The sequence below is a fragment of the Rhinolophus ferrumequinum genome, chromosome 21, assembly GCF_004115265.2.
Source record: "Rhinolophus ferrumequinum isolate MPI-CBG mRhiFer1 chromosome 21, mRhiFer1_v1.p, whole genome shotgun sequence".
In the NCBI taxonomy this organism is placed as follows: domain Eukaryota; kingdom Metazoa; phylum Chordata; class Mammalia; order Chiroptera; family Rhinolophidae; genus Rhinolophus; species Rhinolophus ferrumequinum.
The window spans coordinates 36,449,905-36,477,118 of record NC_046304.1 but is presented as its reverse complement, the minus strand read 5'-3'; the positions used below and the strand labels follow the sequence as shown (position 1 = coordinate 36,477,118).

Here is a 27,214-nt window from a genome sequence, read left to right as displayed (position 1 = left end):
GCAAAACGGGACAAGTGTACACAGCACTTCAAGCGTGCAGACGCAAAAGCAGTTATTACGCAACCAATACCATCTGATCTTAGTATCGCGTCCTATTGAAACTTCGAAAAGGCCTAGCGAGGTTGGTGATGAACTAGAACTACCAGTCCCAGGAGGCATCGGGCGGGCGGGTACGCGAGCTGATAGAGAAACTACAATTCCCAGAAGGCATCGGGGAGGCCAGCGCTGGGCGGTGACGTCTCGGAGGCCGGCGCGGGACGCTGATTCGGCCGGAGCTGCCAGCGGGGTGGCTGCCTCCGCTGGTTGTTACAGCTGCCTTAGCAGCAGCGGCCGCCGCCCCCGGGCACCCCTCTCGGGCCCTCTCGGGCCCTCGACCTCCGGCCCCACACGGTGAGTCGGGACGGGCGGCCTCAGGGTGGCCGAACCGGGAGGCTCCTGGGGCTAGAGGCGGGGCGGGAAAGGAGGTGGGGGCTGCTAGGGAGGCGCCCCGGCCCAGAGGGGACCCGGGCAGGGTGAGCGGAGGTGGGGGGTGGTGTGCATGAGCCGAAGGGATGCCCAAAAGGGAAAGTCGGGGCGGGAAGCCGAGGGTGGGGCGTGTGGTGGGGGGAGCGCTCGGACTGCCGCTGTGGGTGAGGGGCCGGGAGTGGCTTGGCTTCGACGATGAAGATTTGGCCGCTTCCAGGGCTGTGTGAACGCGTGGAGGTGGGGGTGGGGCTCCGGACCCGGCCAGGCTGTGAACGCGAGGTCGGAGGCTGGGGAGCGGAGCCGGAGGCCTCCCTTCGGCTTAAGGTCGCACTCAGAAAACCCCAGCAGTAGTGAGGACTCCGCCTCTTCGCTTCACCTCCCGGGGTAGTGGGGGTTCGCCCCAGTACTTCATTTCCACCGCCCTCCCGAGTCCAGGAGGCAGGGCCAGAGCTGAGAGGTGAGCTCCTGTGGCCCTGGGGGTTGGTGGGTGGGCAGAATGAAAATGGCTGGTGGCGTGCTGCCAGGTACTCCCAGTGGGGTCCAGTTGCAGGCTTGGGCGTCTTGTGCTCCTCATCCAGAAGGCAAAAGGTTTGCTGCTTAAAGGGCTGCCTTTACTTGGGGGAGAGAATGGGAATCGCTCACCTGGCAGCTGCCCTGGGACGCATTGTGGCCTTGGCTTAGGTGTCTGACAGACAGGCTGGGCAGGGGTATTGGTGTGTGGAGCCAGGGGGAAGGGAGGAAAGGAGTAGGAAAGCTACCAGCAAGAAAGTGGTTAAACAGAACAGTTGCTGCAGGCTCTAGTTTGAGGCAGGTTATGAAACCACATCAGGGACTGGCACGGACAGCCACCTGCCAGCTATGGCCTCAGAACTTTGCAGCCTCAGCCGCTGTAGACTTGTTCTAGCTCCACCAGCTTCTTCTCCCCATTTCTCCCTTTCTGGGCGAGGGGCAGTTGGTTATCTTACTAATGGAAGTGACGTGTATCCTAGTCACACAAAAGTCTCAAAAGTGCTTCCTGGCTGCCAGTCTTTTTCTTCATTTATTGATCTCATTTGTCTTTTGGAGGAGGGGTGTCTCCTGGGATTTCTGCTCTCAGGGAAGTCAGTGAGTGTGCAGGCTTCAGGAAGAAGTTCCCCAGCATGTCAGTTAGGTCTAGGCCCCTCCTAGACTGCTCAGGCTTCATTGGATGCCCTGTTTGAGCCAGAATGAAGCGTACGATGATCTGGGATCTGGCACTTCTGGACAAAATACCAGGGAGGACTAGAGGGCTCTCTCTACTCCTCTACCCTGTAAGTCTAGGTTAGGGAGAAGTGGAGAGGGGCAGCAACTTCTGGTGAGACCTGGGGAATTGTTTCTTCCCTTAGTCAGTAATAAGTCCTTCAGAGCCCTCACTTCCTAGCCAGCCCTCCCCTCCCCCACTAGATGGAGGTTTTTGTGTAGTAGGAGTCCCAGGAGCTGCGTTGGTAGCTGAAGCCCCAAACCCCTGGGAAGGTACTCCTGGGTTTCTTCCCTGGGTTTCTGTGGGGCCCAATTATCCAGCCTAATGGGCTGAGCTGATGAGCCCGGGAGCATGCTTCTAGCATGCACCCCGGGTCATCTCACATATGTTTGCATATTGGGAAGGTGTGTTGTGCGTCACATGTCCCCTGAGGCCTCAAAGCATGGAGCTGTCTGAAAAGAGGAAAGTTGTTCCCATTATCCTGGAAGTAAGGAGCTGATCCTTGAGACGTCTGGCGCCTACGCAGGCTTGGCTGTGATCCTAGCCAGAGATAGATAGCAGCTGAGTCTTAGGGGTTCGTGGCAGCAAGGTGATGGAGGTGGTCTTCTGGGCACTTCCGGGATACCCCCATCTGGGACCCCTTCCTGCATCCCCAGGAGAGATGGGACTGTTACCATGGTGATGACCTTAGGGTCAGGCAGGACATTCCCTTAGCTCAGGAGATGAGCCAGTACAAAGGCACCATCTGTTCCCACCTCCTGCTGGTCACAGGGCCCTCAGGGATCTGGGGACAGCCACACTCTGGACAAGGGGCTGCTCATTCCCCTCCTTACCTACATCCAGAATGCAACTGGGTTGCATTGTTTCCTGGGCATAAAGGGCAGTGCTCGTTCTTCCTGCTGCATGCTTCTGCCTTGCTGCTGGGCAAGGGAAGGAAGGCATGGTGCTACTTAACACCTGGAAACAGGGAACAGAGGCGGAGGTGAGCATGGCTGGGGCAGAGAGGAAAAGGAGCAGGAGAGAGGCTGCAGGTGTGGTTTTGTGTCCTTGGGAGGGGGATGTTGGTGTGGGTGCCAGCTACCATGGGAGCTGTAGATGTTGGCCGTGTTCTCTGTCCTCACCTCTCCTCTGGTAGTGAAAAGGGCCCTGGTGGTTTCGCAGCAGAGTGGGTAGCATCACGAGGGTTCGCCTGAATGGCTGCCAAATGGATTAAACATCTGGATGGGTTGTTTTGTGTCACCAAGAAGGAGGCTTCCAGGTCTGGGCAAAGGTCCCTAATCTGTTGTTTTTTCTCTACCTCCCTCTTTCTACCCTGTCAGTTCTCCTGGATCAGGGTTGGGGGAGATCCAGGACTAGAGAATTGGATGAGAGGGTAGAAGCAGTGACCTCCCCAAATAGCTCAGCCGCTGCTGTCCTTGCAGGCCCCACCTCCTTTTACTCCTTTTGATGGGGAAGGTGGGGTAGAGGTAGGAGATATTCCATATTAGGCCCTTAGTGAGACAGTCCAGTAGGGGTTATGCTGAGTGATTCTTAGGGGACAGGCCTCTTCTCCTCTCTCCTGGGCTTTGTGGGAAGAGGGCCCTCGTGAGAATGCTCTAGAGCAGGGGTGTCCAAACTGCGGCCCACAGGCCAACTGCGGCTCGCTATCCATTGTTAATTGGCCCGCAGCAAATTCCAAAAATACATTTTGTTTACTTAAATAAACCAGGTGAGGCAATATGTGTTTCACCTCGAGTGAGTGGCCCGGCTGTTTGTGTATGTTACTGCATATGGCCCTTGGTGAAAACCGTTGAAAAAAGTCTGGACACCCCTGCTCTAGAGGATGGGATTGAGGGAGGGGCAGTGGTTTCTTTGCTGTGGGGCGGGAGGCTTCTTGATGACCTGTTCACCAGGCAGCCTGCCTAGGAGGGGACTGTCCTGATTGGATGATGTACGGGCCAGCCTGGTGTTGATTCCAACCCAGCATTGGGAAATGAATAACATTAAGTCAGTGGACTTTCTCTGGCCTCCTGTTGTTTGAACCAAAACAGGAGAACTGCCTGGAGTTCTTGGGGAGAGCAGAGCCTCCCTCCCGCAGGGTGTGAGAGCGTGAGGGGGCAGGGAAAGTGGTGTGACCTGTCTCACCTGTGCTGCTTGTTTGCAGAACAGTGGCAGGAGAGGGGCAGCAGGATGAATGTGGGCACGGCGCACAGCGAGGTGAACCCCAACACACGGGTGATGAACAGCCGAGGCATCTGGCTCTCCTACGTGCTGGCCATCGGGCTCCTGCATGTCGTGCTGCTCAGCATCCCCTTCGTCAGCGTCCCTGTCGTCTGGACCCTCACCAACCTCATCCACAACATGGTGAGGGCCTGCCTGCTGCCCTCCCCGACCCGACCCTGTGGGCTGCTCTTTGGCGGGGCCGAGGAGGAGCCCCTACCCGTGGGCAAGAAGTCAGGGTGACATCTGTCACCAGAGCCCAGACCCAGCTCTCATCTCTGCCCCACTCCCCCTTCTGAGTTCCAGCCCTGTGACTCCAATAAGAGAAATACAATCTGCAGGTTTGTCCCCCTCTCCAGGATGGGGTAGCTTGTGGACCTGGAAGATGGGCCGTTGAGAGCTGAACTAAGGGTCCCAGAGAGGCCCCAGGACCCAGGCGCCTCGCCGGGTGCAGAAATGCCCCTCCCCCAGCTTAGGATGTCAGATCATCTTTGACTCTTACCCTTTGTGCTCCCTGACACTCGTTTGCTATGTTGTTCTTTTTTGGTGGGCGAGCAGGGGTCTAGTGCTCTCCCATCAGCCTGCTGCCTCCCAGCTGGCATGGGGAGGCTGCCATGGGGCTGGAGCACAGTGCTGCGCTGACTTCTGCCCCGTGCCTCTCCTCGTGCCAGGCCTGCCCTCTCACCCAGTGGCTTCTCTTACTCTTCTGCCAGGCTCCCAGTTGCCTCATCCTGACCTCCAGCCGCGTGCCCCTGCCCAGCAGAGGGAGGCTCCCGATCACCCGGAGCCCACTCCTGGGACTAGACTGGCGGAGCTGAGCTGGAGGGCCTTTTGCCTTTTGTGTCCTCTAATGAAGGCCCCTCCCTCCAGGGCATGTACATCTTCCTCCATACGGTGAAGGGGACACCCTTTGAGACCCCAGACCAGGGCAAGGCGAGGTTGCTAACCCACTGGGAGCAGATGGACTACGGGGTGCAGTTCACAGCATCGCGGAAATTCTTGACCATCACACCCATCGTGCTGTGAGTGCCTTGGGTAGAGGAGGATGCTAGCAGGCAGCCCAAGGTCTGGGGGACCCTAGGGCCCCACCAGGCCTGAACCTCTTGATTCTTGGCATAGGAATGAGCAGAGGAAGGGAAGTTGGAGTATCCCTGATCATGCCGGGCTCAGGCCTTGTACCTCCCTGGCCCTGTCTTTCCTCAGTTGGGGTTTCCTTCCTGCCAGTGAGATAGACCCACAGGCCTGGGGCAAAGCAAAGCGACTAGGTTGGGAGAAGCTTCGTTAGCCTGGGAGATCTTGCCCCCCTCCTTCTGTTCTGGGGGCCTTTCCCATGACTTCTGCCCTGTCAGAAATTTGCGGGAGGAAGGGGTCTTCCAGGCAGAGTCTGACACCTCTCCCCAACTTTCCCCCCAGGTACTTCCTCACCAGCTTCTACACCAAGTACGACCAGATCCATTTCATCCTCAACACTGTGTCCTTGATGAGCGTGCTCATCCCCAAGCTGCCCCAGCTCCATGGAGTCCGGATTTTTGGAATCAATAAGTACTGAGGGTGCAGCCCCTCTTCCTGTCCAGATGGCAGGAAAGGGGTAGACGCCTGTGCTGGGATGCTGAAGACAGAAGGAGCCTCTGGTAGTGCCAGAGAAGGGGGTTGAGCCTCTGGGCCCTAGCTCCCCACCACTTCCCTCAGTAGCCGACTTGAAGTAGCTTGTAGTGGGGTTGGGATGCCCCCCTGCCCCCAGCTCTGACCCTTCTGATTGTTTTGATCTTTTCCTTTTGCCTTTTGGATAAAGACTCCGTGGGGATGGTCACAGAATGGGCTGGGCTCCCGGGCTAAACACAGACCTTTGAGGTTGGGACAAGAGGCCAGGGCAGCCCCCTGTGCACTTGCTCCTCCTCAGACCGCTAAAGCACTTTAACCCCTGTGAGGGGACGGTACAGTTTCTAGATTGTTTCACTTGAGTTCTGGTCTTTCGGATGACCCTCAGTGCGTGCTTGTATGTGTGACAGCCAGCGCGTGATGGTGCCTCATCCCTCTGGGAAGAGAACCGTCTAATCAAAGCCTCACGCTTCTGGCAGCTCCCCTACAACCCACCCTGGGTAGTGGGTGGGAGTGGGGAGGGTAAGGAAAGGGATGATGGGGCTGGGTGGGGATGGCCTGGTCCCGGAGGTGGGGCCAGGGCTGCTGCCATCCTGCCCTGGTGGAGACAGGGAGGGGGTGGGAGAAGGGGTGGGGATGATGAATTGAGACTTAGAAGGGGGGGGGGGTCACACAGTAGCAGAGATTGGTGTGATGGAGGGAGGGAGGAAGGGTGGGAACAGAAGCTAGACCCAACCTCATCCTGTGGAAAGTGGTCAAGGATGGGGGCAGGCTTCGAGAGTTCATTTACCCACAGCATGGCGGTGGTAATAAGGGAGGCTGCTGTGGGTTCCACGCTCCTGGATTGGTGTCAGGCGGTGGAGATGTGTGGAAGAGGCCCGTGAGTCATCGTAAGCACAGGTCCAGTGTGACCCTGACTTCTGCCGTGGTGTGAGGGGCGTGGGGAAACCGGGATAGAAATGATGAATGGTGGGCCCTTCCACAGCCCTTTGCCTCGGCCTCCTTGTGCAGACGCGCTGGGGCAGGGCCTCTCGTGTGGCATGCACCGGTGGGGCTATTGAGGCCACCCCAAAATGGGTCGAGGGGGCTACAGTCGTGCATGGTCCCTTTTTGTGCAGGGCAGTGGAAGGTGCAAGGAGTGGCCTGCAGGCACTGTCTCCTCACGTGAGGAGCAAAGAGGTGGGGCAGGAGCCTGAGCTGGGCTGGAGAGGAGCCACCCTGCCCCTCCCCAAGCTGACTCGGGTCTGTGTTTCTTCTGAAACGTGTGGGTGCCTGTGCCCCTTCCCAGGATCCCGAGGGAGGTCATTGACTGTTTCCTGCCTCCTCGTCCCCCAAGCCCCCACTCCATGTATTATAGGGAACTTTCACCTCAAAATCTTTCTAAGCAAAGTGTGAATAGGATTTTTACTCCCTTTGTACAGGATTCTGAGAAACGCAAATAAAGGACAATGTGTTCCTGTTTCCCCCTGAGTCCGGCCTCTGCTTCCGGGAGGGCTCTGGGGAAGGGGGCAGGGGTGTGGGCAACGTGGGAGGGTCAGTTGGCCCCTCTCCCTGGATAGTGGGAGGGGCCCGGGGCTGCTGCTCTTCCTACCGTCCTCAGCGGAGCAAAGGGCTGGGAGAGAACTGGAAGCCGCCTCAGGCTGAGACTACCTGGCTGTTCCTCTGACAGAATTTCCCCCTCGGTTCCCCAGGCTGGCCGAGCCAGGCTGGGCTGGCAGAGAGATGGCTTGTGCCATGGCCAGGGAGTGGGTCAGTCCAGCAATGGCTTCATAAATGAAGCCAGAGTCCCGAGGGGTACCTGTCCTTTCTTCTGAGTGCCTTTCCCCATTCTGATTTCTCCTCCCCCGGTGCTCCCTTCCTGGGAGGGCCTCATCTCCGGGCCTGTCTGTCTGCAGGAGAATCTTCATGCTTCCTCTTCCCTGCCGTAAGCAGGAGTGGAGGGGAAGCGGTAACCCCCAGCACTTACTGAGGCTCACATGGCCGGAGAGGGAGGAGTCCTTTAGCAAAGGAACTTTATCTCCGAGGTTCCTGGCCTTTCAGTGTGTTCTGTGCAGTATCATTTGTTGTTCCCGGGACAAAGTCCCACGTAGAAGGGAGGGGCTGCCCCGGCAGCCTGGGCTCCTGCCTGGCCGCTCTAGCATCCCGGTGTCCTTGGAGTGGGTGTCAGGAAAACTAGGATCTTTGCCCAAGTCCACCTCCCCCCTCCACTGCCTGCCCTCCCCTGAGTGAGGCCCATGCAGCCCTGGGAGAAATGCAGCCAGCCACCTGGGCTCAGTCCTGGGCGTGGGGGTGCCCTAAGGGCTTCCATGGACCTGCAAGAATGTAGTCAGGTGAGGGGCTAGGACACATCAACAATAATCCGGGTTCGAATCCCAGCTCTGCCACTTGCTAGCTTTGTGGCCTTGCCAAGTGACTTCTCTGAGCTTCAGCTTCTTCCTCCGTTGTGTAAAGATAATACCTCGTAACGGCTGTTGAGAGGATTAGCGCGCTGCTTGGCACGTGTAAACTCAGGGTACATGGTAGCACATCGGTGTTACTACTGTTACTACCATCACCAGCTCCTGAAATGTCCTTTGGGAATTGAGGGCGGCAGGGGCCGGAAGACAGGTGGGGCTCCCTCGGGGAGGGGGGGGTATCTCTGCCTGAGGGGTGGAGCCAGAGACCTCTTCCTGGACAAGGAGGCGGGTGAAGAGGACAGGCGCTGGCATCTCTCTGAGGGCCATGGGGCAGCATGTGGTGGGCAGCGAGGTTGAGCCCCCCTCACTGGCCCCCACAGGTGTTAGCTACTGTTGCGGAGTCCAGTGTTTCCCACCATAGCGCGGCATGTGGGCAGCTGGTCCCAGCTGGATCACTCTCATATCCCTGGTACGGCCTAGCCATCGCCTGCGGGCATTTGGCTGGTACCCGCCCATATTCTATTTCTCTGTACCAAACTCACCGGATTGCACAGCCTAGTGTGCCCTCTGCTGTACCATTCTCTGGCCCAAATCCGCCTACTCACCTAGGATATATATCATACATTCCCTGAGTCCAAGAGGAAGGAAGGGTTTCTTACTTCTGGCCTTATCTGCCTCCAGCCCAGCCATAATGTGGCTTATCTAAGGGCCTGAGAGGTGGGGCATTGAGCCCTACCCAGCTTTCCAGTCCCTTTCAATTCCCTTATTATAGCTTCCTGAGACACAGTGGCCAGGCACTGTGAAGAGATCTTAACCGAGGCGGTGCTCACAACCTCCATTTCTGGTGAGCAACTGAGGACGGAGAAGAGGTGGGTAGCACCTGAGATGGGCCTGTGGGCCCTGGGCACTGCCTTTTCAGACACGCAGAAGAATTCCTAGGTTGGGAGTGAGTTAAGAGTTGGCCACCATGGTGGGGGCAGGTACAGAGAAGGGAGCATGGGTAAACAGGTGCCTGAGCCAGCCAGAAGGGACCTAGGGGAAGGTGGCCAGAGGTAGGATGGGGAAGTGGAGCCCAGGAAGCTTGTGAGGGGAGGCCTGGCCCAGAAGAAAGCAAAGGAGCCTGGGGAAAGGCAAAGAGATCTCAAAGGAAGGAGTTCCAAATGATTGATGGAAGGAGAGAGAATAAGAAGAATTTGGAGGTAAGAGAGCCTGAAGGGTTCAATATGGTGGGGACCAAGAGCTGCTGTTAAATGGAAACGGAGAAGGAGCAGTTGTGTCAGACTGGACTGGTGACGGGCCTATAGAGGGTCCTGCAGGGACCGTCCCAGCAGGGCCAGTGATAGACCAGGAGAGTGTAAGGGGAGAGGCGGAGGAGAGGAGATGCCCTAGGTGGGGTTTGGGGATACATTTTATTTTACAAAGCATAAGGGGGCCCTTCCGAAGGTGACCAGAAACTGAGGAGAGAGGTTTGGAGGTGGGGGGTGGGGAGCTGTCCAGGGTGCCCGGCTCCAAGCCTCTCTTGCACTCCGTCCTTTCTCTTTTGTTTCTTTCTGAGGCCAACTGACCACCATCTTGTTGGGAAATGGTTGGTAGGGTACCCATTCAACTGCCTTGCAGAATACATCAAGGGAGGGAGGCCTAGGAGTCAGAGCCAAAGGAAGAAGTAATCAGTTGGGGTTGGAGAGTGAGGTCTGAGCTGTGGCCCTTGTCCCTTCCTGGGACCTCTGCCTCGGCACTGGTGAGGGTTTGGCTGGGGGATGGTGCGCCTGCCTTCCCATCCCTTAGGTCCCCCTAGGCAAGTGGGCAACTCTGCTGTGGGAGATCTAGGAAACAGGTCTCACTTTCCGTCTGGGGCAATTACTGCTCCATCTTTTTTGCAGAAGGGTTCCATGAGGGACAGAGAAGAATCTACCATTTGTGGTTGTCACCCCTCCTTAGTGTGTAGTGACCGCCTCACCTTCTAGAAACAGGGAAGGTGAATAATACCACGTCCTGGTTGTCCTAGAACTGTTGGATCTTCCTTGACCCCAGGCTGCCAAAGGTAGGAGATCGAAAAACTTGAACCAGTATCCCCCAAACTGAAATTGGCTCCTTTTTCCCAGTTGGTCCAGGCACAATGCCCAGCATATTTGAGAAAATCACAAGAGTTGTGGTCCAAGAGATGGACACTGGAGGTGATATGATTGCTGTCAGAAGCATCGTGGAAGCAGACAGACGCCATTGCTTCTGTCTGGTGAGAGAGAAGAGAAATTTGTTGGGACACCGCTACTACAGTACAGACCTCACCCTGGAGGACATCCTGGAGAGAGAGGAGAGTGAAGGGCACTTGGATAAGCTGGATTCTGGGTTCCAAGGTCAGTATGAGATACGCAAGAGATGGTCAGCCAGGAGGCTTTGCCCCACCCACGCCAGCCCACACTCAAGTCCCCTTTGCCCTCAACCAAATCAACCAGTCAACAAAGAAATCGATTTGTACAGATGTGTCCACACACCTCAATTTAAGACGCGTACAGCAGAGCTGCAAGAGGAGAAGGGGATGGGGGAACGTGGAAATTTCTTTTTCTTGGAAACTGTTCCTAAATAGTCTTCCCTTCGTATTACTTCCTTTACTAAATAATTCCCTTTTAAATTAGCTGATGTCTTCTCATGTGTTTGTATGTTTGTTCTGTAAATGGATAAAGAAATGGAGGCAGTTTGCTCCGTGGTTGAGAGAGCACACAATGTGTAGAGTTCGGGGCATCCGGTTTCTAAGCTTGGCTCTGACACTTACCAGCTCAGGGACATCTGGACAAATTGCTTCATCTCTCTAAGTTTGTTTCCTTATCTGGCAAGTCAAGCAGACTGTTGCAAGAATCAAATGAGATAAATTATGTAAATCATTTATCACAGCGTCTGCAGGAAAGGAACATTCAATAAAAGTTCACTCCAATCATTCTGCTGGTGGCGGTTATCATTATTATCCCTTCCTGTTCCCTGGAAATTATGACTGAATGGGACGTGTCTGGTGAGCAGAACTCCCTCAGGGCTTGAAGGAATTCGCAGAGGTGTCTGTTTCATCCCTCTGCCTCCATGCTCAGCTATTCCTGGGGTTTCCTGGATTTTACAAGCCCCAGGGTGAGTGTGGTTGAACGCTCACTTGGAAATCTTATTTCTGTGTCTCATGCCTCATGAAGAGGAGTTTTTACAGCTCAACCATCTCAGCTATTGCCCATCTGTGTCTCACCAAGGGATGGAAAAGAATTCTAACAGTCCGACTGTACAGTCATAGAGCACCTGCCCTGTGCCAGGCATTGCTGTTCGGTGACCAAGACCAGCAGCCAGATTAATCGGAGGTGGCGGGTGTTTCCACAGCAGAGTCTAATTCAGCAAGCAAGGAGATTTAGGAAAATTTCAGGTTAGCATTTTTCAAAGACTCTGAGTTAATTCTCTGAAAAGCAAATGGCCAAGAGCCAATGTACTAAAAGCTAATTCACAAAAAAATCACTTTGCCAAATGACCAGTTCACAGAAAACAGAAAAAAATCTAAATCAGGACTGGGACGTTTTACCTTGATCGTCATACGCCCCAGAGGCTTAGGCCAAGTGCGAGTATGGAAAAACAAAAGTTTATAAGTTAGTTAACTTCCTTTAAGGGAAAGTCTATGTTTGCATAAAAATTTCAGAGGCAGAGGTGAAACCAAACTTTAAAAAAAAAAAAATCCATAAGAATGAAGTGAATTGGTAGTTTGAATTGATTTTGAGCAACTTGGCCTGCTCCCTTTCCAAATGGATTATTTATTTTTTAACAATATGGTGCTAAAGTGTGCATAGGTCTTCCTTCCTTCCTTCCTTCCTTCCCTCCCTCCCTCTCTCCCTCCCTCCCTCCCTCCCTCCCTTCTTTCTTTCTTTCTTTCTTTCTTTCGTTCGTTCGTTCTTTCTTTCTTTCTTCTGTCTAAAGTCCATACTTTATTGAGACTATCTTAGTTTTTATGTAAGGTCCCTTTTCTGTCCCAGGATTCCATCCAGGACACCACGTCCTTTAGTCATCATATCTCCTTAGGCTCCCTTGGCGGTGACGACTTCTCAGACTTTCCTTGTTTTTGATGACCTTGACAGTTTTAAGGAATACCGGTCAGGCATGTTGTAGGATGCCTCTCCATTGGAATTTGTCTGATGTCTTTTTCTTAGGGTTAGATTGAGGTAGTAATGGATTTGTTGGGGGGAAGACCATCGAGGTCAAGTGCCTTGCTCATGACATCAGCTCAGCAGTACATATGAATAACAAGACTTTCACTGTTGATGTTTATCTTGGTCACCTGGCTGAGGTCATGTTCATCAAGCTTCTCCATTGTGAAGTTAGTCTTTATATCCCTTCTCCATGCTGTACTCTGTGCATAAGGTTTGAGTTTTTCTTTTCTCTCTGATAAAGTACACACAAACTTTGACATTGCTCAATAAACAAATGGGCCCAGAGACTTTAATGTCACACATGCAGGACTGATTTCAGGCACTATTTCCAGTTCTGTCATCTCTCAACCAGTTACAAAATGCACTTTTTCTCTGGAAATTAGAGACTACTGTGACCTTTGCCCTTCTCTTTCCAGGTCGAAAGGCTGAGTTCCAAGTTGTGGACATGGTAGACTCAAAGGACATGTTGACAGTGACATTGCCCAAAGAAATAACAATTCCAGGGGCCTTCCATGGTTCCCAGGAGCAGAGAGTCCAGATATTGGAGACCCGGGTATCCCAGCAATATCTGAATTCCCTTGAGAACAGGTGAGGCTGGAGGTAGGCAGCAGTGGGGGGTGAGAAGGAGAAACCCACTGTGGGTCAAAGGCACTGAGGTGGGCGCGCCTGGCTGCTTCAGCCTCTCACCCCCACTCCCGGCACTCCCTCAACCCACTCCTGCACTCAGGCATGCTGCCTTCTCCTCCACCTCAGGAAGCCTTCTCACTCTTCAGGATCAGCCTCTAGGAAACCCCTGACACCCTCAATTCACTCACATCCCTGCTGCCCTCCAGGGTGACTGATTTCTCTGATGTGGACCAAAACCTACGGGTTTCAAGAAGCTGCTCTCCTCTGTTCTCCTATACCGACTTGCTCAAATCTGTATTTTAATGCTTGTCTTGCTCTGCCTTGTGGCAAGCCAGAGGTTTCCATGTCCCCCTCCCTCACTGGACTGGGAACAATTCATGACTAGGGACGGACTTGACTAACCTCTGTGTTTAGCCCCAGCATATAGTAGGTGCTCAGTAAGACAGCTGAAGTGAAGCACAGTGAAATCAAACACCCCTACAGAACATTTCCTGCACAGAAAGTATCACCACCCTACCCCACCTGGGTGGCACCAATCAAGCGCCACAGAGGTTCTGATTGTTGAGGGCATGATGCTTCCAGGGGACTTAAAGGGATGTCACCAGCCTCCCCCTTCAGCAATCGTTTTGTTGTTGCTGTTTTCTTCCGTAGCTGTTTCTCCTGGGCTAGGCCTCTTTGAATGAGGTAGATGCCTTTTGTTTTTCTTTTTCATTAAAAACTGAAAGCTTACAGTGAAATTTTACTGGTCCTTTGAACCCTCCCACAGTATTGCTGGGAAGGGGCCTTTGGAGTTTTTCGAAGGGAGCTCAATTTTTTTCTGGAATGCCTATTGTTTCTAGGGTGAGGCTATGTGATATGTGTAAATAGAGTTAGGGGGAGGGTACTGAATGGGGTAGAGGAAAGTCCGCAGAAGCAAGGATGTAGGTCTTCCTTGAGGGTTTTTTGGTTGCAAATACCAGAAGCTCCATCAGGCTGTTTTCAGTCACAAAACGAATTTCCTTATGAAATCAGAGATGCCTCCTGGAGCCCACGGGTGGACAATGCAGCCAGGCCCCAGGAACCAGTGCAAGGAGCTGGAGCCCCTTCTCAAAGAAGGGGGTGTGGTGGACTGGGTGGATAGGTGGATGCCTATCTCAGTGCCATGGGGAGGTCACATGCTTTGGACTCACACAGACCGGGGTTTGAATCCCAGCCCTATACTTACTAACAGTGTGACCTTGGACCATTCACACCTATCTCCAAGCCTCGATTTCCTCATGTGAAAAATGGGCACCTACATCACCAGGTTGTGGTGAGGGGGAAATGAAATGGCACGTGAAGGATCTGGCAGTGCTGGTACACTGAGGTCTTCCATAAATGCTAGTGAACTCCCTTCACACTTTGCACCCTCATGCCCCCACAGAGGGTAAAGTGCACTGTGAATGGGGGTGCTGTGTGCCTTGGTGTTCCAGCCTCAGAAGCACTTAATCTCAAATAGGAACTAGCTGATGGAGAGGAAGAAATGTCACTGAGAGGTGGGGCCCCTGAGACCCTGAACTTTCATCCCCACCCCTACTCCCTTTAGGAAGCTGAAGAGAAAACTGCCCTCTTCGTTCCGATCAATCCAGACAATGAGAGAAAACCTGTATCTGGTGACAGAAACTGTGGAGACAGCAAGGAAGGAAACCCTGAGAAGTGAAGAGAAATACGCATTTTGGAGCCATCTGGATTTTTGCCGTCTCAAATATGAACACAAGGTTAGGGTCCTGGGAGACAGCTGGGGATCCAGCCTGGGCCCAGCCACTGTGGGTGGGGGCAATGCCAGCCCAGACTCCAGGCTCTTCAGTTCTCCTCCAGGCCTCCCTGAGCAGTCTTGCTGACTCCTTGGCCTTCTATCTTCTCTTGCCCAAGAATGTGTGTGTGGCATTGCGAAGTTCCTCCCCTGGTACTCTATGGTGATGCCTTGTTTTCATCTGCTTCTTAGCGCTTCCCACAGTTTATAATTATGTGAGGTTTTTTGCTTATTCATTGTCTGCCTCCCCTTTCAGGAGGCAGGAGGCAGGAGGCAGTGCCTGGAACAAAACAGGTCCCAGTAAATATTTGCTGAAACAACTTGAGTTTTGAGGTCAGATGTGGGTTCAAATTTCAGCTCTGCTACTGTTTTTAGCTGTGAAACTGGCTCACCTACTGACCCTCTCTGAGCCTCAATTCTGCCAACTGTAAAATGGGGATAAAATGTCTAGCTCTCAGGATTGTTTGGGAGATCAGGCAAGGTAACTATGTAAAGTACCTAGGGATCAATCAATGTGGGCTCCTTTTTCCCAGCACCAAAGGGCAGTGACCATCCCCACCAAGCAGGTCCTGGGCTATGGAATAAAGCAGCTCGTCTTCCCCAACATGGAGAGGATAAGTAAGCAAGGCTTGGTAGGGGTGGGGTGCAGTGGGTGCGGGGTGAACCCACTGAACATATGGGTGGAGTCAGGCTCTGTGTCAGCCTGGAGGGGCCCTGCTGAGCTTGAAGGTGGGGGAAAGTTCCAAGGAAGAGGGAGGGCTCAAGACTGCGAAGGACTGAATGAAGCTCCTTGCTCAGCTCGCTGACCCAGGATCTGCTCCATCTTGATGCTGATCCTTCCCTAGAGGCATTAATTCCTATCTCTCTTCCAGTATTTGTTTATTTTTTTGTGTGGGGGCCGGGGGCGGGGGCAGGATGTGAGGATTGGGGAGAGAGTAGAACTAGGAACTTACACTGAGAAAACTTTTCTGATAACTGGTCTCTCTCTTTCTCTCTCTCTCTCTGTCTCTCTCTCCCTTCTCCCCCCTCTTTTTTTTGCATTGGTTTAGAGATTTGTTTCTCTGGCAAAACAAAATCCTTTCCAGAAGGTGAGTGAGCTTTTGGGTCTCCTGTTCATCGTTCCAGAATGGGCAAGAATACTATTTTTAAAAAGAGGATAACAGATAACAAATGGCCTGGAATTATAGTTATGAAGGCTAAGGATGTAACAGGATGCCCAGAGTGGGACCCGTGGTAAGGGCAGGAGAAGAATCTGCTGTGGGAGAAGCAAGTTGGATTGCACGTTGGCCTAGAGTTTCCGACAACTTTGACTTGCATTGTATGGGTCAGTGTGCTGGATCCTGAGGTCACAGCCCTTACGGAAGGCTTAGGAAGCACCTGGCCAGTTCTCATACGATAGCACTGGCTGTAAAAGGAGCTCTGGACTGGCGGTCTTAGGGTCTAGTTGTGGCTGTCCCACTCCTTAGCCTCCTGAGCCATGGTTATCCTGACTTTAAAATGAACGGGTTAGACTAGAAGATCCCTGTGATTCTGAATGTGGCTTCCTCTGGAACTTAGAGTCTTTCCCTAGATCCCAGAAGAATTGTACTAAGAGGCCTTGGGAAGAGAGAGAGGTCTAGATGAGGTTGAAAATTCAGGCAACTCCTGGAAGTTGTAGAAGTTTCAGGTGCAGTGCAGGCAAAGTCTTGCTAACACAAAAGTGCCATAACAGAGGAGTCAGGAGACAGATTCCAGTCCTTGCTCTGACTTCCATTTGCTGAGTGACTGAGGACATACTGCACCCTCTCTGGGCTTCTGTTTCTTTCTCAATCATGTAGGCATAATCCTATGGCTGACTATCTCTGAGGATATGGGAATGAGTCTGCAAATACAGTGCTTTGTCACTTACCCACGATGAGGAGGACCCAGGCTCCCTGACATGGGCAGAGAGGGCGCAGAATCCAAGAATGAAAACGTCCATCATTGGGAAGAGAATATCCACAGGGTGCTGGAGGTGACCTAAAGACTCTCTGAGATTATCCTTCCTTTCTTTGCAGAGAAAGATGGTCTTTCATGTCATCCAGGTAAGAATGGGAGCCATCTGTGTTCAGGATTGCGGCACCCACTCACCCTTGAGCCCGCTGGCTTCAAGGACTGCAGTTCAGGTGGGGTGGCTGAGTATGTGTGTGGGGACGGTGGGAGGAGAAGGGCAAGACAGGCCCCACGGCAGGTTTCAGCTTTAGTCTGGAGGTTGCATCTGTCTCCTCTAAACACAGTGGTTCTTGTTGGTTGTATATAGATGTCACCTGGGAGCACTTTAAAACTAGTGATGCCTGAGTCCCACCTCCAGAAATTCTAATTGACCTGGGTGGGTGGTGGCCTGGGCATCAGGATTTTTAATCACTCCCCGGGTGATTCTCATGCATGGTCTGTCACTTCCATGCATGAGAAGCACAGCTGTAACTTCCTCTAAATCCTCACTACTCTGAGTGTGGTCTAAAGACTGCGCTTTGAATGGCAAGGACTAAATAAGTTTTGATTTCCTGGAGGCGGAGAAGAATTTGGAGTTGGAACTAGACTAGGGGCATCTAGGAGATGGAAGCAGGGTCAGCGGGAAGCAATGATGGTGGGAATCTGGGAGGAAGGATGCTTCATTTTAACAGGAAAAGATGAGAAGATGGGAAGATACAGAGGTGGTCTCCGGAAGCGAAACAGACCAAGAATGGGGACTAGGGGACTCTTGGTAATGGAGCTTGTTGGGCTGGGTAGGTTGGATTCTTAACTGCTGTCTTGCTGTCTGTACAGGGGAGTCTTTGAGTCTGGAGGACTTCAGAAACATGAAGGAAAAGGTGCAGGACACGGTGAGGGGCCTCCAGGATCTGACTGAGGAGGAGCGAAAAGAGGCACTGAGCTGCCTCACTAAGTGCATCCTCATGGAGGATGAGGAGCTGCAGGATCTAGAGCAAAGAGTAAGAGGCCCGAGAAAGGATTGGGGCGGAGAGAGGGAGGAGCCAATGGGGAGGGCAGTTGACACCCTGCCAACCGTCTGCTCTAGTGGGACTAGGGCTCAGCTCCCCGCCGTCCTGGCCCTAGGTGTCTGAGGTCCTGATCGCCAGTGAGCCACAGATGGAGGGCCCAGCAGGTCCTCTCATACGGAGCCTGTTTAATGCTGCCGGGATCTTGGTAGAGGCACGCACAGAAGCCATTCTGGGTTTCCTGGATGCCTTGATGGGTGAGGAGGTGTCTGGCGTGGAGGAAATGTTGAGCAGAGGGGCCTGTGGGGAACCAGATCGCGGGAGGAAGGAGGTACACACTGTCTTTACATGTTGCGAGGGAGAAACCATCACATTTCAGAAACGAGCCGTCTTCCCCAGGCCAGGGCTTGAGACTGCCTCCTCTTCCCCCTCTGTCGAGGCTCTGACCGCCTGCAGGTTAAGAGGAAGCAGGAGCCACAGCAGGCGCCCGTTTGGAATAAGTCCCTTCTCGGTTGTCTGGAACCTCCTCTGATGCTTGTCTTGGGTCTGATCAGACCCTGAAGTTCTGTCCCACTACGTGCCTCTTCTCTTTGCCAACTACCCTATTTTTATTTTTACCCCCCCAGAGCTGTCTGAGGAGAAAGAGCTTGTGGCTGAGGCCCTAGAGAAGGGGACCCTGCCCCTGTTGAAGGAGCAGGTAAGACAGCCTGGGCTGAGGGCCAGGGTCACCATAAAGGTGTATGCCCATGCTCTCAAGGGGCCCAGAAGCCCCAGGGTACTGTCCCTTCCTAGTTCACAGTTCTCTGTCAGCTCACATCCATCCAGCTGGTTTGTGGCTAGTCCCTGGACACTTTGTAGGCTCTGTTGCTTACCTATGGGCAAATGAGGGGCGTGGAAAACTGCTAGTCCCAGGGTAGCAGTTGGCACCATCTTAAGTGCCAACACTGATTGGTTAGCAGTACCTGTAGCTATGTTGAGAGAGTATCAGGCTCTCCAGGCTCCATGGGAAAGAGTGCCATGATGGATTACGGTATCCGCCAGGAGCTCAGGATTAAGGAGTGTGGCCACGCATTAGCTATTTCTGGTATATTTCCTTGTTCCTAGCTTTTACAATCTGGTGGGTTTCCTTCTAGGTGGAGTCTACCCTAGAGCAGAACTGGGGTGAGCAGCCCCGTGATGTGGGCTGTGACCCCGAGGCACAGATTCTCCGTGCTCTCTATTTTTCTGCCTCCGTCCTGCTACAGCTGAGTGAGAAGACTGCCTCTGTGTCTAACTAACTATTGGTTCGTTCTTTAACCATTCTCCCCACAAACCTCTGGGTGCTCCCCTCCCAAATCCACCCTCACCCCACTCTCCTTCCCCCGTCACCAGAATGATGTCTTTAAAACAAGCAGCTGGCTATTCTTTGATACATCCCATTCCCTGCCTGATAATGTACAAAAGCCAGCCTGGAGTGCACGCGTAGACTTCTGATTAAAAGTGGCAGATTGAGCATATTAATTTCCTCTCCCTTTTGAAACCTCACTAAATGACAGTAAAGCAATAGAAAAGACAGAAACCCACAAGAATAGAGACAGTAAGGCAGCAGGGAAGAGATTTCCACACATCTTTGGAAGCTAGGAAGTAATTAAAGGAGTCCAAGACGGGAGTTGCAAGACTTAGGGGTGCAGGAGACCCCTGCTTTGTCATCCTAAGCCTTTTAATGCTATTTTTAAGACAATGTAACTAAAAGTAAAATAAATATATGCTTGTTATAAAGCATTTCAAATATTTCTCACAGTCAAAGGTAAGGGTACTTCCCCTTCTCCCTCTAATATATAACTACTGTTAACATTTTGGGGTATTTTAGCATTTTTCTGGTACAACAATTTTTTAAATGGTCATTTAAACACGAAGCTAGGATGATATACCATACATTTGTTTTGTATCTTTGGTACTAGAGTTATTATTTCTTTGAAATTTGTAAAAATATTATACGCAACAGGAATTCTCATGAGTGCTGTTGGGAGTGCATATTGGTCCCCCGCTTTGGAAGGCTGTTTGACAGAATCTACCAAAGCTAAACATATGCCGATGACGCAGCAACTCCACTTCCCAGGCAGACACCCAGGAGCAATGAGCGCACATAGTCACCAAAAGACAGGCATATACAGAAACGTTCACATAGGAGCCCCCAGTTGAAAACTCTCCAAACGTCCAGTAACATTAGGATGGATACATATGTTGTGGTGTATTTATATGATAAAAGAGAACAAATTACTGCTACACATAACACCATGGATGAGTCTCAGACATAATGCTGAGCAAATGGAAGAACATAGTTATACGTTTGGGTCCTCCGAGAAGAAGTGCCAAAATGGAATTAGATGTGCAAAAGACATATTAGGGGGAAAGCCTATGAAGAACAAAGGGACAGGGAGAAGAAAGAGGCATGGCAAGCCTTCAGATCACACTGCAGGTCTAAAACCTGTGAAAGGAAAGGAGGAGGAAAGGATCCAGTAGGAAGTCTCAGACGGCGGCACAGTTCTGAGAGTCTCAGCCAAGATCGTCTACTGGAGGAGCCCCATCAGGCAGGAATGGCTGGACTCCAGGACCCCCACCTTGCTCAGCATTTGGCTGGGAGCAGCCCGGGGAAGCTTGACTTCAAGAAGCAGAGCTACAGGGCAGCAGCTACAGGTGCTCAGTCGACGATGCTTCCTGCAACCGCTTACCCTCGACAAAATCTGAATGGTACCCTCCATGACCATACACAATACTGCATGATCCCATTTATGCGAGGCTCAGGAACAGGCAAAACGAAGCCATGGTGATAGACATCAAAACAGCGGTTATCTTCGTGGGGACAGTGCTGAGTGGGAAGGGGCGTGAGGCATTCTTCTGGGACGTAAATACGTGAAGATCCACTGAGCTAACACTGAAGATCAGTATACTTTACCGTAAATACACATCGATAAAGAAGTTTTTAGAAAAAGTGTATCATGTATAGTTCCACATGAAAAACAAGCAAAACTAAATGATGGTGATTGAAGTCAGAATGGTGGGGGCAGTATTCCCTACAAAGGGGTCTGAGGGAATCTTCTGCAGCACAGGAAATGTTGTATATTTTGATCTGGATATTGGTTATGTGGATGTTTACATGGGTAAAAATGTATTAAGCTATACATTTAAGATCCGGGCACTTTAAGGTGTTTTTTTTAACCTTGATAAAAATTTTGATTTAAAAACAATACATGCACATGAAAACATATTTGAACAGTGCAGAAGAACGTAAAAATATTAAGTAAAACTTTCCTCTCAAACCCCTTCATCCTATAGTCTGGTCCCACTTTCTTGAGACAGTCATATTAACAATGTTTTCATTTTTCTATTGTTACTATTACAACTAGAAATTATATCTTATATTTGTTCTTGATGTATTAATTTTAGATAGTATTTATTGAATCCCCAGTATTAAGGATGAATATTGGGGAAAAACATAGAACAGAAAGTTCAGAATAGGAAGAGTGTTATTAAAAAACTGCAGGGTACTATGAGAGTGTTTAATAAAAGATGACAGGGTCGTTCCCTCTGGCCTCTGACATTGACCCCTTCCCTTTTCCTTAAACTCTGATCCCAGCCACACCAAACTATTGGTCTTTTATTTGAATATGCCATATACTTTTACAATGACATACATTTTAAAAATACAAGTTGCCATCTCCCACTTTAAGCTATGGCTCAAATATCCATTCCTCAGTAATCATCCCAGTTTTCCACAGAATTTGGTTACTTCCTCCTCTGTGTGGCCCACAACATGTTGAATACATTTCTGTCGTGGCAGTCATCATATTGTACTGACATAATGAACACATTTGTTCCACTAATGTGAACGTTTCTGGAGAACAGGGTTCAAGGGTTACTTTTCTTTGCTAGGGCTCAGTAAACAATTGCTTGCTTCAAAAGTGCCTTTTAAGTTGGGGGAAGTTTGGGAGACATTCTGAATTTCATGAGGCTAACCTGACGTCAGAACTACCAGTGTCACTAAGAATGTTTTTTTCTGTCCTCTCAGGCTCAGCAAGAGACTACTTATCTAAGTGGGTTTAAAGTGACCCAAAAACTTGAGGCTCATATTCAATCTGTTGATTTCTCTCTCTTCTCATTGCATATTGTGATTCCAGAGTTATTAATTCCATATACGTTAATTGCGTATGTCTGTAAGGAATTTCCTATTCTAGCAGTTGAAACTGCTTGTAAAGGTGATTTTGAAATAGGGACAATTGGGATAGTCCTTATTTGAGGTTGGAGGGATGTGGGAGATTCCACTAACTCTCACTAATTCTTCAGAACCCTTAGCTCAAGCAATAAACCCCAATTTTCTATATCTCTCCAGGCTGAGTTAGAGACTCCTAAACATACTGTGCTTACCTCCTCTGGGAAGGAAACTGTTTTGGAAAATGGTTAAGCCACCTTGAGATAGGTAAGATCCTATGAAGTTGGATATCAACAGGTCTTGGAGAAGGGGGAGATTACTTTGCAAGAAACAAATTGAGGCATTTATTGATTTTGCTCCTAAGGTGAAGGGAAGGGACATTGGAAGGAGAGAAAATGGAGGAGGAGAGAGGTACAAGCAAAGTGGAGAGAGGCTAAGACTAGGTGAGGTACTAAAAACTTCTAGATATGAGATAGGTGAAAGACATTCGAGAAGGGTGATGCCAAACTTATTTCTGATAACAGTAAGCTAGGTTATTTGCTCCAGCTCTCCCATAGAAAAAAATTTAAAATGCTGGATAAGATAATCTTAAAACGTTCATAAAAAGCATCTAACTTCTGACAAGATAAAGGAATTCAAGCCAAAGTATAAGTGAAAAGGAGACCCAGGAAGATAAGTACCAGAACACTAGTATAATTTTACTCCAGGTGAAGGGGATTGAGATTGGCAAATCTGGGCAAGCTGGGGCTTCAATTTGGCCAGCCTTGTGGATTGATGAGTCCAGAAGTCAAGGCCAAAGACCCAAGCAAGATCTAATAATTTCAAAGGGCTACATCATTAAGGTAAGGGTGAATCAGCTCTTGCCTTATCTGCAGTCAACTGTGGGGAAGACACTTGGTATTGAGTGAAGAAGAGGTTTACAAAAAGGAAAGGAAAAAGGTTCTGAACTACTGCGTGTGGGAACACAGCCAGGAGTGCAGTTTCCAGGCTCTCGGCCTCAGTGGAAAGGTGCTGGCTCAGGTAGTAGATGGCCATCAGCTGTGACTAGTTGGCCATCAGCTGTTATCGGTTAGCCATTAGCCACTGATACAACTGCCGTGGCTAAGCTAGCAAAGTGTGTGGCGTGGTGGTGTGGCGTCCTGCATGGCGTGGTGTGTTGGAGTGTGGATTACGGATTGCAGAGAGGCGGATTGCAGCTAGCAAGTGAGGTTGGTTGGCAGAGACCAGTGGACGGCGGGTTGCGGATCGTGTGGTTCCTGCCTCCCGTGTCTCCAACCAAGCCGCCAGCGAGAATATAGTGGTGTGACTCCCCTATCCATGGCTCCGTGGGTGTTCCTTTTTGGCCTCACTATATCCTGCGTTCTTGTGCGGGGAGCGGGACTAGAGACCCCACATAACATCCTGCATGACACTGTGACCATAGGCTAGTCTTTTCACCAAACAGCCTGGATTTGCATCACCTGGGTGTTTCAGAGTATCTCAAATTGCAAACTTAGTTTGTGAGGGAACACGATTGGTTGTGTTTCCAGGCGCCTAGCAGAACCAAACACAAATCTTTTCTGGAAAAAGTTATTTTCATTTCCACAAATAATTTTTTAAGGACAAGGAGTGGTTCCCAATAAAAAATAACGAAGCCTACAAGGAAATGGCACCATAAGCAAGAATAAGCAGAAACAACAAACAGCTCAGACATAGATTCTCGTGCATAAAAGGACACTTGATATACGGGAGAAGTATCATTGCAGATTAGTGGGGAAAGGCTAGACATTTCAATAAATGGTCCAGGAAAATTGGATAACCACATGGATAGAAGATGAAATGTGATACCTACCACACAGCATATATAAAAATTCCAGGTGGATTTTAGGTCTAAATGTGAAAGGCAAAACTATAACTATATTAACATTAAAAACTTTTGTTCATCAAAAGATATCATAAAGAAGTGAAAAGACAAACCATTGTATGGGAGAAGATATTGAAAGCATACAACGCATATATAATTTACAAAGGAATAATACAGGGAGCTGGTACAAAAAAAATTAAAATAAATTAAAACACAATAGAGAAATAGACAAAAGTCTTCAACCAAATTTTTTGGAAAGAAAAATTGCTGACAAACAGGAAATGATCATTAACTTCATTAGTAATCAGAGAAATAAAATTAAAACCACTATGAGATACTAAGACTCATCATATTGGCAAAAGTTTAAGAATTACAATATCAAGTGTTGGTTAAGTACCTGAAACAATGAAAGCTTTCATACACTACTGTTGGGAAGATAAATTAGTGCAACCACTTTGAACAGTTTGGCATGACAAATGGAACATTTATCTACCCTATGACCCAGAAATTTGACTGTTAGTATAAACTCTAGAGAAACTTGTACACATTTATAAGACTTTTCGTTAGTAGGATGTTTTAACAGTCAAAAACTGCAAACAACTTGAATGTTCCCCAACAATAGATTGGATAAACTAACTGTAGTATATTCATATAATGGAATACTATACAGCAAGGGATATAAATGAACTAATGCTCCATGAGATTAATCTTTAGAAAGAATCACGGCATAAAAGAATATACTATTCAATATGTTTCTCTCCACATAATGTTCAAAAATGGAGAAACTACATTGTTTAGGGATGCACACTTTTGGGGGTAAAACTCCAAGAAAAGGAAGGAAATAATTATTATGAATCATCCTCTTTGGAAGAGGGATGCTATGATCAGGAACTGAGCAAAGTAAATAAAAGTAAATAAATAGTAAATAAAAGTAATAGTAAATAAAAGCTTATTGATTGCATGTATTCAAATTACGGTGAAAGCTATGGATTCCTAGGAGTGTAGAATCACGTCCCTATCTATCATAGGGCATACAAGCTAATGCAGAGTCTTAACATTGTTGGTCTTTTATGATTTACAAAATTCTTTTATACAAATTATATTACATAAAGTTACATTTTAAGAGAGGTTGAAACTGGTACTAGTTTCCCCACAGTAGGGATGAGAAAAAGGTCTTTGCCAAAGATATACTAGAAAATGATGGAGCCAAGACTAGAATCAGAAAGCAAGGGTCTTTCCATTTTAGACTGCAGATGTCTTCCTCACTGTTTTCTCTCAGTCAGGGGAGACATATCTTGGGAGATGCTTTAAAAAGCATTGACTATTAGATTCAAACAGAGCTGGGTCATAAGGAAAGAAGGAGACACACTCAAACATTTCCACCCTTAATTTCGTCTTTCCTCTGCATTTTAAAATTGATTTCCTTCTGTGTGAGCCACATTCCAGAAATTTTCCACAAGAGTGAGGTAGGATCCAGGAACTTAAATTAGAGCTCTTCAGTTCAAAGCTGTGTGACCTACATTTGCAAAAAAAAAAGGACTTCAAGTTCATTTGGACTGAACTGTGCTTCCTCTACCCTCTGAGCTGTAGCAACCTTTTAAATTCAATGGTTGGTGGTTAAAACCACTTTTTTCTCATTTTTGCTTCCTGTTGCCTTATCTTCTTTATTTTCCAAATACCTTTATTTCTCTCTATTTGTTTCCAGATTCTGATACCAAGTATCGATGTGTTGCCCTGGGCTGATCCAAAGTGATTGTATAGTAATCTTTTTATCTAAACTCTACCTCACACATCTAGCAGTTTTCATAACAAACACTGCCACTCTTGAACTATCCTTTGACACCAATCATGTGTCTGAAACCTAAGGGTCCTTCAGACATACATAATTCATTATTGTGCCATAGCTTTCTGAAGTTTTATTACTTTTTGACAGCTACAGTCTCTGACTCAGTGAGAAATACAAAAGTTCTTTCTTTGGCTACTTAATTTTGAGTTCTGAGGAATGGATTATTGCTGAAATAATAAGCCTGCTATGATAAAAAAAATAATTTCTACTCTAGGCCACTGACACATGCACAAACCTGGCAGTGACATAAATGTTTTTCCCCCATTATGTAACTTAAAAATTATTTTTTCTTGAGATCAGGTTTTGTTTTTGACTGTGAAATTATTTCCTCTCATAGAGCTAAATGTAGTCATAATAATCTTGTCAGTTTATCTACTCTCTTCCTTCCTAGGGACCCGAAGAAGCTTATGCAACAGGAGGAAGGCAAAAGGGCCCTGAGAAATATTTACCAGATGCATGGGCTGTGTGGGGTAAGGAAAGCTTGCCAAGGGGAAACACAGTTAAGATGCAAATATGGCAGCAACCTAAGGGGTAAAAGGGCGCTGGAGGATGAAAAACAAAATATAAAAGGACAAAATAGTTTCCTGGCTTAGGAAAAAAAGAAATTCGCAAACTCAAGAGCAGTGCCTACATTCTGTGGGATTTTCGCAGGAGAGGGGAAGAAAAGTCAAATCAGCGCTGACATCATCAGAAAGCACCAGGTGGCCATCTTGTGGTACACAGTGCATTACTGGTTCACTCTTCTCACCTGCATTGTTAGTTTTCCCTCACTGGGTTTGGTTACAGTTTGTATTTTCTTGTACCTTACTTGCCTGATGGGCACTTTCCCATTAAACTGCATTGTTTGAAGAGCTCATATAAAATGTTAGGAATAGTTATTACCTGTTAAAGGAAAACTTAACTATGAAAGACAGAACACTCAGTAATTAAGAGCCTAGATTCTGGAGACTTCCGAGGCTAACTTTACCACTACTAGCTGTGTGACTTTGGGAAAATTACTTCACAATTATGTGCCTCTGTTTGCACTCTATAAAATGTGAGTAATAAGAGTACCTACAATGATGAACATGAGAAATATTGAATAAATACAACAAAAACATTTAGAATAGTGCCTGGCACATATAATATATGTGTCAGCTATTATTGAACTTGAACTCGCTAGGCATCTATCTCTCTAGGATGGTTCTGGTTCTACCTTCAAGAAGAAGGCATTTAATTCTTAAGGGGACAAAGTTCCCCTTTAGAATTCTATCACTAAAATGTTCATATTCTATTTCTCACTTTAAAATTCAGTTTCAAAATGAGACATGCTATTGTAAATAAAAAATAATGCATTAGTCTGTTTCAGGATAACATCATAATCATTAACCTGTGTGCCTAATTTTTTTATGCTGACAGAATAAAACTGTCCAGACAACACAGATCATCTTTATTGGAATAGACACATATTCTAGATGTGGATTTGCCTTCCAGGCTTTAATGCTTCTGCCAGCACTGTCACCAGTGGACTCATAGAGGGCGTTATCCACCCTCATGACATTCCACATAGCGTTATGTGGCATCACAGCAAAAGAAGTGAAGCAATAGGCTACCATGGATTTCAATGGTCTTACCACATACCCCACCATCTAGAAACAACTGGCATGACTGAGGTAAATGGCTTACTAAAATCTCAGCTGCAGATTCAGTTGGGAGACAACACCCTGAAATGAAGAGGTCCTGTTTTACACGATGCAGTATATGCTTTGAATCAGGGACCACTATATAGTATTGTCTCCCTCATAGCCAGAATAGTCCAGAAATCAAAGGTGGAAGTGAGAGTGGATCCTCTCTCTATTACTCCTAGTAACCCACTTGCAGAAAGTTTGCTTCCTGGCAACTTTGAGCTCTTCTGGTTTGGAGATCTACTGGTTTGGCAGATGCTTCCATCTGGGGACACA

The 27,214-nt window shown here is 48.9% G+C and overlaps 2 protein-coding genes across 11 annotated transcripts; both read left to right on the top strand.

The window, feature by feature from the left end:
* The first annotated feature begins 233 nt into the window (after window positions 1-233).
* ORMDL3 (ORMDL sphingolipid biosynthesis regulator 3) lies at window positions 234-6,945 on the top strand. Of its 5 annotated transcripts, none has more exons than XM_033090921.1 (5): window positions 266-390; window positions 683-922; window positions 3,833-4,027; window positions 4,754-4,905; window positions 5,297-6,945. In XM_033090921.1, exons 3-5 carry the CDS (start codon window positions 3,854-3,856, stop codon window positions 5,430-5,432), a joined length of 462 nt encoding a protein of 153 aa, XP_032946812.1. In that variant the 5' UTR covers window positions 266-390; window positions 683-922; window positions 3,833-3,853; the 3' UTR covers window positions 5,433-6,945. The 5 variants fall into 5 exon arrangements, with proteins under 5 accessions (XP_032946807.1, XP_032946810.1, XP_032946812.1 ...); XM_033090917.1 differs by having other exon boundaries at window positions 3,828-4,027; XM_033090916.1 differs by lacking the exon at window positions 683-922 and having other exon boundaries at window positions 234-390; window positions 3,828-4,027.
* Window positions 6,946-8,494: 1,549 nt separating this feature from the next.
* Window positions 8,495-25,949, top strand: GSDMB (gasdermin B). Of its 6 annotated transcripts, none has more exons than XM_033091858.1 (11): window positions 8,495-8,747; window positions 9,981-10,232; window positions 12,461-12,632; window positions 14,236-14,407; window positions 14,976-15,060; window positions 15,492-15,530; window positions 16,479-16,505; window positions 17,227-17,390; window positions 17,515-17,653; window positions 18,023-18,093; window positions 25,666-25,949. In XM_033091858.1, the coding sequence occupies exons 2-11, from the start codon at window positions 9,995-9,997 to the stop codon at window positions 25,807-25,809; spliced, it is 1,251 nt and encodes a 416-aa protein (XP_032947749.1). In that variant the 5' UTR covers window positions 8,495-8,747; window positions 9,981-9,994; the 3' UTR covers window positions 25,810-25,949. The 6 variants fall into 6 exon arrangements, with proteins under 6 accessions (XP_032947749.1, XP_032947750.1, XP_032947747.1 ...); XM_033091857.1 differs by lacking the exon at window positions 25,666-25,949 and adding an exon at window positions 18,530-19,522 and having other exon boundaries at window positions 8,496-8,747; XM_033091860.1 differs by lacking the exon at window positions 25,666-25,949 and adding an exon at window positions 19,381-19,496 and having other exon boundaries at window positions 8,496-8,747.
* Window positions 25,950-27,214: the final 1,265 nt, after the last annotated feature.